Consider the following 11,591-nt stretch of genomic DNA (forward strand, 5'->3'; position numbering starts at 1 on the left):
CGCCTTAATTGTGGGCGTGCGGTTTGTGCTGGTGTTCGAGCCTATTCCGCGACTGATGCCAGAGGTGCTTTGAAAGGGGATGAGCTTAGGGAGGGAGGGCAGGTGGGTGTTATTTCTTCGAGACTTGGCAAAGTGGGTCTGGCCGATGCGGCCAGGTAGGACTGGAGCTGCTGGTTCAGCTGAGCGTGGAATAAAACCTTAACGCTTGCATAGGCAGAACTTCAATCACTGGGTACCAAAAGTTGTTTTAATATCGCTCTGCGGAGGCATGGCTTTTCCAGCACGTCTGTAGTTGGGCTGATAATTATTAGTGGTGGCTAGATGGTATCAGTCGTGCCATTCAGCATGTAGCTTTTGATCTGGCTGTCAGTTCTGCTGGGTTTTGTGTGGGCTGTAGAATTAAAATCTCACTGAAAGTAATCCCCCCTTCCCCTGTCTGTTTTTCCAGGAGACGAAGGGCAGAGTGGAGATGGGCAGCAGACCGTGCAGCCATCGTCAGTCGCTGGAATTGGCTCCAAGCCCACGTCTCGGACCTGGAATACCGAATCCGGCAGCAAACGGATATTTACAAGCAGATTAGAGCCAACAAGGTGAGGACCGTTTGGATACGTGTGATTTTTGCCCTGTCTCCTAATGGCTCTCCCTTTCGCTGCAGTGGGGAATGTGTATGCAGAGTGTGATGCAGTTTTTCCCCCCCCCGCGTCTCCAAAAGCACATTGCACGGCTGTGACTAATGGTGATGCAATTTGGCATGGGCTGAGTGCAATTCTTTTCCCTGGTTCCATACGGTAGCATGAAGAGAGCAATTCCTCACCTAAAAGCCAGTCTTTGGGCACCAAACAAAACTACCGCTTTTGCACGTGGGTTGCACTCGCCCACCGCTCCGGTCTTTGTTTATTATTCGATTTGTTTAACCTTTCGTTGTCTTTGGGAGTATCTGGAGTTGGGGATAAGGAACAGCTCGACCAGAGGCTTACTGGGGAAGGGAGGGGACTCTGGAGGAAGTTAGCTTCAGATGCTATCACAGAGCACAGGCTTAAAATTGAGTCAGGAAAAAAAAAAAAAAAAAAAAAAAGACTGTAGGTGCTGACCTTTCTCTGTGCAAAGAATTTTTTTTTCAGACTTGCTCTCAGACGGCAGGAGAGCGGGGGAGAGCAGAGAAGGGATGAGGAAGGAATCGTTATCGAGACTTGTCCAGGCGCGCACGTCTAAATGTCAGGCCTTGGAGGGAGGAATGTCTGGAGTTTGTGGCAAGAAGGATCTGGGTATTGCATCAACTTAGAGATCCTCAGGAATTCAGAGTCTGGTGAACCCTTTTCCCGAGATTTACGGTGGTCTGGGGATGGCTGGGAGGGAGACTTCCAGAGGGGTAGAGAGGCACGGGCAGGAGAGGAAAACTGTGGTCTTTATGCAGCTATGCAGAAGAACAGGCTGATGGGGTGAGTGAGGGCTGTCAATGACTAGGTGGAGGAGCCCGGCTGGCTGAAGGGAATACATCAGGGAGAGGAGAGGAGAGGAGAGGAGAGGAGAGGAGAGGAGAGGAGAAGGCTCTGGGAAGCGCTCTGGGACGTCAAATCAACAAAGCAGCATCAGAACGAATCCTTATCCCTTCTGTCTTAAGAAAGCAGATCTTGCAAGGTGGTTTTGAAGTATCAAATACAAAATGGCTAAACATTTATTTACTAAAAGTTGAATAGTGGAGGAAATGGGGAAGCTCATCTAATGAAGTAGAAGATTCGGTGCTTTCCCCAGGTTCTGACAACTTGACAGACTCGTGAAGTGGCCTGATAATGGCTACAAGCACCCCATATGTTTTTATCGAAGGTTGCAGTCTCTGGGTCTGAAAGGAGAACATCACAGTATTGTGTCAAAGTTGAAAAGTACATCTGAGGCTTTGGAAAACAGCTTGTCATCTTCTTTTCGTTTGCTCAAACAAAAACTCCTCAACTGCGATAACCTGATGGGTGAATTTAAGATTAAGCCTGCCAGTTACTGTGGCAAAAGAGTTCAGATATTCAGGATCTGACGGTGGCTGTCCTGCCTGCACAGGAAAGCAGAAATCACACACCCTGTCTTCGTGGAGACCACTGCTTGCACCCAGCTGTCGTTGTGTCGGTGTCATTGAGCTCAAGGATGCCTTGGCAAACGTGTTCAGGTTTTGTCAACGAGGAGCTTGGAGTAAGACTTACAAATGAGCTTGCAGCAAGTAGAGAAGAGGAGGAAATAAACACACACTTCAGTAACGCGGGAGTCTTTGAATGGGCTTGACTTCGGACTGTACAAGGGCGAGGGTTAAAGAATTTGGAGACACCGTCTTTTTTTGGTCAGCATAACTTAACTGAAGCCATTTTGGCCTAAAACATAAGGAGGTTAAGATGTAGCCTCTGGAAACATTCACACTTGCTATTCCTTTTTATTCCTTTTCTGGTTTTATTGCATCTGTACGTTAAAATTTCCCTCCTGGTGTACCCTTGCAAGCAGGGCGCGTTGCTTTGTCAAAGCAAGGGAAGGACACGGCAGTGGAAAACAACCTTCTGTTTTGAGGGTACGTCGCTGCCCGGCGTTTCGGCACTAATTGTGTTTTCAGCACATTGGGAGCGCTTTGGTCGGAGCCTGGCGAGGTGTGGAGGAAAACAAGAAATTGGGCATGTGTGCACAGTTCGGCGTCAAGTGCTGTCTTTTTTGGCTGCTTACAAAGAGCAGGCTTACTGCCTTCGATTTTGTGTTGGTTTGGAAGCGTGCGTGCGGTTAATTGAAGGGACTGGATGTCCACGAAGGTAACGGGGTGTTTTTGTCTTTTTTCCTTGCTTCCTTGGGCTGTTTTTAGAGGGGGTGCAGGAAGATGCCAGTTCCCCCATCAAGTCTGCACACCTCCCCGCACGTGTGGGTGGCAAGTGCTCGCTGTTGGAGAAGGAACGGGGAGCAATTCCCCTCTCCCGTGTCTCTTTTCTCGTGAGTTTCCCTCTTACACAGAATACGAGGTACATGAAGATGAAGGGCTCTTGCAGGAGTTTTGTGTAGCAGGAGTTGGCTGGAATACGATGACCGGGACTCCTTGAAGACCTTCAACGATTTGTTTTGCTCGTCGCCCCTGCAGAAGACCCTGCTTCGACTCTCTCCCAGCCCATCCAGGAAGGTTTCACTCTGCTCCCTCCAAGCCTTCAGCCCCGTGGGGCCGTGCTGGGGCTGGAGCCGCTGGCAGCAGAGGAACGTGTGCTGGGAAGGGGGGCACGAGCAGGAGCAGCAGCCGGCGGTGCTCACGCGAGCTTGCCACGTCGGTGCGGTGGTGTCGGGCTCAGAGCACGACGAGCAACACCACTGGGGACTCTCCATCTCTTCCGAAGGGTCCTGCTGTGGGTCAGCCCCCTTCCTTCCCCCTGGTCCCTTGGCAGAAGCTGCCAGCCTCAGCTGAAACTGCATCCGAGAGCTGCGCGAATGAGTTCTTCATTATTCCCGTTTATTTTGGAGGATGCTGGTAAAAAGCAAGCGCTGCGTGAGCTCGGAATAACTCGCCGAGTGCCGTGGCTTTCCCTGGCCTGAAAGGGAGTTGGAAGTTTGATGTTGCCCTTTGACTCCTGTCTGTTATTCAGACGGGTGCAAATAACGGAGATTCAGTTATCTTCAAAGCAGAGAGCCCGGCTCCACAGCGGAGAGCCCGACCAGCCTGCGGGGCGGTGGGCTCGTGCAAGGCAGGCGCTGGACGGGGACCAAAGCTGTGCACACCGTGGGCATCGTGCAGGAGAGCGCAGCCAAATCCCCAGCACAGGGACATGGCCTCTCAACACCTACCTGTATTATCCTGAGCCACCGGGCGCCTCGCTTCGTCCTCTTGCCTTTCAGCTGAAGGCAGAAGTCCCTGGTGGCTGTTCCTGTTCCCGATGCGCACGCTTCCCCATCTCATTCTCCCTCTGAGCAAACGCGCAGCCCGAGCGCTTTCCGGAGCGTCAAAGGGAAGCGGTTCCCTCGCTGCCAATTTTGCATATAGTCTCGGTTCTTCCCCTTTTTGTGTCCCTTGTCTCCTACACTGGACACACGGGGACGACCGACCTCTGCAGCACGCCTGAGGATGGTTCGAGAAGCGGTAGCAGAATGTGATGGGTGCTTCCGAGAGGGATTTTTCCAGGAATACAAGAACAGCACAGCAGCATTTAATTGATTTTAGGCTTCCAGCCTCTCTCATCTACTAAACAGCCTTCTGGGATCTCAGAAAACTGTAGAAAATTGTCGTCGTGTTTATCTAGAAGCTGGCTGCTTCCTGATTGCTGAGGCCATGAAGAGTTGTATTTAGTTTATGAATGATCTATTTTTAAATAAATGATCCCGGAACGACGAGCCACCGCTGTTTCTCTGGAAAGCCACGGACGTGTTGTACAGGAGATGGTGTCAAGGCATAGGATCAACCTTACAAGAGATTTGAGTGGCCACGTGCCGTGGCTTCGGTCATTGTTACATGCAAGGTTTGGTTTTGAGGACTTTGAGGGATGACTTGTAGCCCTTTCCTCTCCAGATAATGTGTCCGGGTCTGCTTTCAGGCTGACTTTCCTTGGGCACATGGGGCAACCTCTGAGGTTCCCAAACGACTGCTCTGTCCAACTCCGGCATGGCTTGTCCCCAGCCATATTCATGGCCTTTAGGTTCTCCTGACTGTCATCCCTCGCACATTTTAGCCTGCTTCGGTATGGTATAGCTGGGAATAGGCATAATTGTAATGATTTTATTTTCCTTTGTGTCGCCGGGTGAGAAAGCAGTCCTCCTGCCGCTGGAGTGAGCTTCGCTTGGAGTGAAACACAAACAGGACAGCATATGTGAGGCCCGATAAAACGGTGCTCTGCCACCGCACTTTGTCCCGCTGGCTTTATGGCAGGGGCTTGTTTATCAGTGTTGTTCTTCCCTTATTGAATTTTGTGAATATCACTTCTTTGAAAAAATCTGCTCGGAGTTAGGAGTCTGCCTGTAGATTTCTGGCGCCCGCTCACAATGGTTTGCTCGGCTGCGGCGGCGAGTTCCACTCGGTGCTGTTAAAGCAGCCGTTTCCTGCCCTGTGCTACAGCAAAAGGTTCTCGCTGCCTTTGCTGGCGTGCAGCTCGCTCAACCTCCAGCCGGCGAGCGTGCAGGAGGAGGGGAAGGGCGAGAAGGGAGCTCGCTGTCTGCTCCTAATGGGCTGGAGGCGTGCGATCTGTCCTCTGCCACCCTCCTTCCCCATCCGAGTCCAGCTCCGATGTCAGGAAAATCCAGCAGGGCACTCGGTTTGGCATCACGTCTGAAAAATGGGGGAATGCAAACCTCGCTTTGCAGTGGTTTTAGGTTTTTTTCTGGAGGATGGAAGGATGCGCAGTTTCCCTGCTGAACCCGAAGGATCCGCAGTTAATTCCCGTTCCGTTCCCTCTTTTTCAGGGGCTGATAGTTCTCGGTGAAGCATCGCCCCCCGATCCTGCAGTAGATGATGCGTCCCGTCCCGTTAGTGCTGAAGTGAAGCTGGAGCCCGGGGCTGACCGGCTGGTAAGTGCCAGCAGCAGGGCGATGCTGGGGGCCTGGCGCTCTGCGGTCCTGGAGCCGGGAGGGATGCTCGAACCACAGGACTCCTGCGGGAGCCCCTGCGGGGCTTCACGTGGCCATGGCCCCTCTGTTGGTCCTGCCCCCTCCCGGCTTATTTCGGGGTTAATGAACGATACGATTTAAACACCTTTTAGCCCAGAGTTCCTTGGGGTACCTTTGTAATATGCATTAGCATTTTATGAAGCTTAAAAATCCTAACTAATCCTTTCCCTCTAGCAACAGTACCTCAAACTGAGAGCAGCACAATTAGCAAAGGCTTCTGAAGATGTGACTATTAATAATCTGCCTGAGCTTTACCCCTCAGAAAGGGAACTAATGATTTCAGGGAGATGCACTGGAAACTATGTGGAGTGCCAGGTATTTATTATTTAATGCAGAAATGTAGGCCACAGAGTAAAGGCTTGATCGTACCGTTTGCTCTGGCTGTGATTACTTTTGATCCTGCGGGACACGTCGACGTATTAAAATGGAGGATTTTGAAGTCGTGGTGTAGTACGAGGAGAAGGGCGGTCCCTGCCCGGCTCCAGCTCCTGCTGCCAGGCTGCAGAGCTCCTGCTTCCCTGTCCTGATGGGGAGAAGCAACACCTCACTGCGATGGGAGTGCTTGGGTTTCACAGCCCAGTATTCAAAGTAGTTGATACAGAGAAAAAAAATAACTGAAAGCGACCGTAAAATTGTACTTCAAGTATTTCCTTCTGTCGCTGGTGTGACTTTGTCGGGGTTTTTCTGATACTGAGCGATAACACGAAATGCTGTGAAATTTTTGATTAACAGCGCACCGCGAGGGGTTATTACAAGTGACTGTAATGAAACGTCCCCTTGCTTAACGTTGCCTTTCAGATGTGTGTTTGGAATTTAAGTCTTTAATTAGCAGATTAGCTCAGCCCCAAAACTCTGCAGTGTAATTGGTACAACGAGCAGGTTGTGCTCAGGACCGATGGTGCTTCAGATGGAAACAGAGCCGCGCCGCAAGAGCACCAGGAGGCTGCAGAGCGACGATGGCAGGGCCGCCACAGATCATGATTGAAACAGAAGCATTACGCAGTGTCTGGTTCTGAACAGTGATGTCCGTCTGTCATCCCCCCCCATCCATGCTTTAACCCAAAAAGCACTCAGTGAATAATAAACAAAGGCTGGGACAGCGTGCTCCGGTTCTCTTCGGAAATAGCACGCTCCTGCGCTGGTGGATTGGCTGCTGTTTGGGAGCTGACCTGTAAATAGGCTGGTAACGGAGACGAATAATCAAATTTAACAATGATAAGGAAGAAAATTTTCTTCCTTATCTGTCTAAATCAGGATGTTTATCCAATGATATGGGTATATTTTCAACCTGGAATCTGTAGATGGAAGCACTGTGTCCCTTCTGATTTTGTCCCTACAGATTCAAGACATTTTCCTTATACTTAAAATCACCACGCTGTCCTTTTTCAGGTTGTCTTAGACATCTCTGTATGTATAGAACAGAAAATGTCCAGAGGTGTACGTCTCCGTATGTATAGAATAGAAAATGTCCACAGATTTGGTGAAGAGGAAAGAAAATGCTTGTTCGGGCAGCGCTGTTTTTGCTGCTCGCAGCCACCTCACTGTTGCTGAGTTTACTCATTTCCTGCCTTGTCCCCTTTCTCATCCCTTTCCCTGGGGCAGAAGCTCTTCAGACAGGGATTTTTATTGCTGGAGCACTAGCACTACGGAGGTCCGGTCTCTTGCAGGTCTTGGAGGTAGCAGTGACACAAGTAACAGGTACCAAGAGCAGCGAAGAACATCTGCGTGGAGCAGGCTTAGTTACTACGAAGTAAAGCAGTAGTAGCTAATGCTTGGCACCTTTTTGCAGCTCCTTCTGCAGCCGTCCTTGCTCCTTGGAGGGTGCCTCCTCCCGAAATGGACTCTTTCTTCCCCTGCACACGTGGCTGCTGGTGGGTGTGCGTGGCACCGAGCTGCCCGCTTCTCCGGCGGGGCTGGAGGCGTCAGCCAGCAGAAAGGCTGCCTGCAGGCACCCAGCTTTTACGCCCTCCTGCAGGAGGGTTTGTGCCTAATTAGACTTGCTCATAAGGGTGGGGTGTTGAGTCAGAGCCTTGATCTGCTCAGAGCCGGCGATTAGCCCAGAGACCATTCCTGGTGCATTAGGACACTTACTGGAAGGGTAGCTCAGGCCTCTGCTGGAGAGGTGCTTATCGTTTTGGCGCTCCTCGGGCTGCTTACAATCAGATTTTTCTTTTGTTCAGGCTCGGAGAGCAGAAGCGGTCTGCAGTGCAGGGTGAGGGGAGGGAATACCTTCTATCTCATGCCCAGCTCTTCACCTTTGGGTCTCATCCACCCCTGGGACTCCTTTGGCCAACGTGAATCGAGGATGTGTGTCCTTGGGCATCAGCTCGATACGTAGGGTATGACTGATAATCCCTAGGAGGAATTAATCATACCGGCAGTGGAGGGAAAGGCTTTACAGAGCAGGCTTGGAAAGGTTCGTTGTCAACTTCCACTTTGGAACTGGAAGCCCAGGAGGTCACTAAATGTTTTTGCCTGAAGATGGGAATAACGTGAAGCCCTGAAGAAAAAGCTCAGCGTTGATACCTGTTCGTTGCTGGACTTGCTAGCGAGGGGACGCGGTTGAAATTTTAATAATACACGAGAGAAGATACTGGTGGATGTTTTGTTAGGACTTTGCCGTGCACTGGGGAGTTGTGTCTAGTAGTAGGTGAGGGTCTGAACCTGTGTTTTTGGGAACGCGAGGGACATTTCTGGTCCTGGGTCATGACTACCCACCTCCCAGCACATGCTGACGGAGTGGATCCTGTGCTGCTGGGAGAGGTACTCTGCTGGCTCCTGGTTTCACGTGCAGCCAGCAGGAGCGTAAAGCTGTATCTGACTACCCTAAAAGCTCCAGGCATCCCGAAGATCTGGACTTCCAGCCCCAGAACCTGGAGAAGAGCTCGGCGTGGAGCATCGCCGTGGTCCTGCTGCGAAGATCCCAGCCTGGCTGCCCTGCCAGCCCTGGAGAAGCGCGTGGCACAGGGAGGTGCGGCCAGGGATAGCTGGGGACAGAGTCTGAAGGCTGGAGATCTCCGCGCTCGGAGCTGGTCGTGCAAGAGCCCGGTTAGGGAACGCCCATGTCCAGTGCGATAGGGAGAGCCTGCGGTGTGACTGATAAAAGGGACTTTGGACTGACACTTCACAGCTCCTCTGCAGAAGGCGGCTCACCCCGTATTCCTATCTCGAGTAACCAAGCCAGAGACCGCTCCGGAGAAGAGCTTCCTCCTTTAAGGCCCTTCCTGGAGGAGAAAATAAATAGCCCTGTTTCAAAAGAGCTCATGAGTCATGTGCACCCGCCCTCCCGCGCCGTCCCTGCCTCCAGCGGAGGTGTCGGGTGATGGCACGGGCTCACCAAGGCTCAGCGAGCCGAGGGGAACAGCTCTCGCCCTGCTTCACCTCCTCGGGGTGCAGCGTTCAGCTTGCGTAAGGCTTCCAGCCCTGTCCGACCCGTGCCTGGGGCGGCCGAATACCAGACGAGCCCATCAGCCCGGACAGGAGAAATGTGTTTTTTGTTAGCAGAAGTGCAGAAAAGCCAGCCAAGTTCCTCAAATAGGCAGCGGGCAGAAGTTCTCTGCCTCGTCAGAAATGGCTCTGCCCTGGCCGAACCAGGTCTCTGCTACGCCGTACGCGGCCCAGCACCTCTGTAGCCTGATGCAGGTTGTTCGTGGGGTTGAGGAGTGATTGCAGGGAAGGTTTATTTAATCGAGGCCAGTGCCAATGCTTCTCAGAAGGAGCCTGGGATGGGCAGGGTGGCTGCCCGGACACCTGGACAGATGTCAGCCCTTTTTCTTTTGTCTTTTTTATTAGTGCCTGAAATGCACCACCGCCCTTGGGTGCACAAAGGGGAAAGCCCAGCTAGAGAGACACTGGCAGCGAGTGTAGGAAGTGCTGCACGAGGGAAGAAAGCAGGTTTAACCCCGGGGAAGAGGAGGAGCGTGTCTGAAAGCAAAGACGGGGCTGCAAGGATGTGTCTGGGGGAGCCTCGTGGCAGGGCAAGGATATTCCAGACCTCACCGGCACCGGCTGGGGTGGAGAGCGGGGATGCTACGGCAGGAGGCACAAAGCCAGCGTGTGCAGGGAGGTGACAGTGACTGTGCCCCCTCTTTTGCCACTTGCAGGCCAGCACGAGCTTTGCCATATTCAATATTTCCATGCTGGAGCCGCGCAGTAGCTGCCTCTCATTGCAGCTTGGGAGGGTTTGTCTGCTTTTCACACCCAAGGCGGGAGGGAGAGGGCTGTGCCTTCAGCTTAGTTCGTACTTGCTTTCCTCTTCACGAAGGTGTTTCCAGCTTTGTGTGTATCCGGCACTTTTAAAGAGTTGGCCCGCGTACACCCCAAAACCACAGCTTGGGTGCATTTTAATTGAAAAGATCTTGCAAAGTGCTCTTTGGGCCGTGCTGGCACAGGTATTTAGTTAAAATGCAAATTGACTTGTGCAAGTCCGCTCTCCTTGCCGCCCCAAAGTGCTGAGGCAGGCGCTTGCAGCTCCGTGGCTTGCAGCACGCCGTCCGACGCGAGAAGCAGCCTGCGAGCTGTGCAGGTGGTTAGGAACTTCTCTGCACTTTGAGACAAAATCCTAAAATCTCCCTAAGGAACTCAGCCGAAGTCTTTCATGCTCCTTAGCGGTCGCCCGAGGGGAATTGCGAGCCTTTGTTTCTCACATGGAAAGCGCTGTTGTGTATCCATCCTCTTGCCAGAGCTGCTCCCCACAAAGTCCTTACATCCCCGGTCTCCCATTCACACTGACTCCTAAATCCTTGGTTTGAAGTTCTGCTCGGAAGCCCGTAGCTACAGTGCAGAAACCTCAGCTAGAAACTAGGAATTAAGAGCTGTAGCTACTTCAGAATATTTCTAAGCGTTTATTTATCATTTTTCTCATCCTTCTGTAGAGTGTTTCTGGATCCCAGCCACTAGAGAACTTGGGGATTTCTGCTTCAAGTACTCCTGAATCCCATCCCGCCAAGCCCTGTGGAGCACCAAGACCCGTCAATGGAGTTATTAACACGTAAGCTGCTCGTGTGTTACGGATAGAGTCTGATTTTTATGATTGCAAGCCAGCCTGTAATGTGCTGGTTGGTAGTAATTGGGTGGGTAATGGTATAAATGGTTTCTTTTTGGAAAAAAAAAAATATTGTTTGGTACTAGATCGTGCTCGGAAACAGCGTTGGAGGAGATCTCTTGCTTGAGGTTTTATGCTGCATTGTTTTTCTGAAAATGGTATTGAACTGAGCTGTGTTTACATGAGCAAGCCCTGCAGGCAACTGTGCAGTGAGCATGTTCAAAACTGTTCCTTTATGGGTATTTTTAATACACTTGCAAATTGTGTGATTCAAAGATACTCGAGGCCTGCTTGCAATTAGCTTGCAGAAATCTGTAAACCATTGGCCTGCTTTTCTGAAGATGCAGAGGAGCCCAAACCCCATTGATTCCCTTGGGAATAGGATTCTCTAAATCCTTTGTTTCTCCAGGTTGTTTTTGTTAAGAAAATCTTTTAAGCGCATAAATACAAACAAGCGAAAGAACTTCTCCTGTGCTACAGGATGATTTCAGGGTTGAACCCTAAGTTCTGTACTGGCTAGAGAAGTGCTGCCAGCACCGTTGCCCTTGCTTAGTACCTTGGGCAGGATGCTGCAGCGGTGCAGCGTGAGCCAGCGCAGAAATACTGATTGACCAACTCATCGCTACAGCTGAAACGCTGCAGGCTACGACAGGGCCCTTTATATGCCTGTAGCCTTTGAACTACAGAGCATTAGACTGCAGGGCTTTAATGTTTTGCATTTTTAGAAACGAAGCACTTGTGAAATATACATGAAAAGGCTCTGTAGCTGGGGAGCTGCGCTGGTATTTCGTGCGTGGCATGGTGTATTGATGCCACGGCAGGGTAGGGTTACCGCATGCGGACAGGCAACTCCTTTGTGTGTGAAACAGAAAGGTGAAGAGTAGCATAGCAGTGACACCGAAAAGGTGCGGAGAGTTGTTAGAGGTACAGTTCCCGAGTATGCGTCAGA

General features: G+C 51.4%; 1 protein-coding gene across 6 annotated transcripts in view; it reads left to right on the plus strand.

Moving 5' to 3' along the window:
* The window catches only part of KANSL1 (KAT8 regulatory NSL complex subunit 1), a 94,181-nt gene that overhangs the window by 63,533 nt on the left and 19,057 nt on the right, over positions 1–11,591 (plus strand). For all 6 annotated transcript variants that reach the window (XM_048046497.2, XM_066981524.1, XM_066981522.1 and 3 more), the window contains exons 3-5: positions 449–590; positions 5,395–5,499; positions 10,473–10,588. In XM_048046497.2, the coding sequence (XP_047902454.2) occupies positions 449–590; positions 5,395–5,499; positions 10,473–10,588 (363 nt within the window). The remainder of the gene's footprint in view (positions 1–448; positions 591–5,394; positions 5,500–10,472; positions 10,589–11,591) is intronic.

Source organism: Anser cygnoides, chromosome 22, assembly GCF_040182565.1.
Source record: "Anser cygnoides isolate HZ-2024a breed goose chromosome 22, Taihu_goose_T2T_genome, whole genome shotgun sequence".
Taxonomy (NCBI): Eukaryota; Metazoa; Chordata; class Aves; order Anseriformes; family Anatidae; genus Anser; species Anser cygnoides.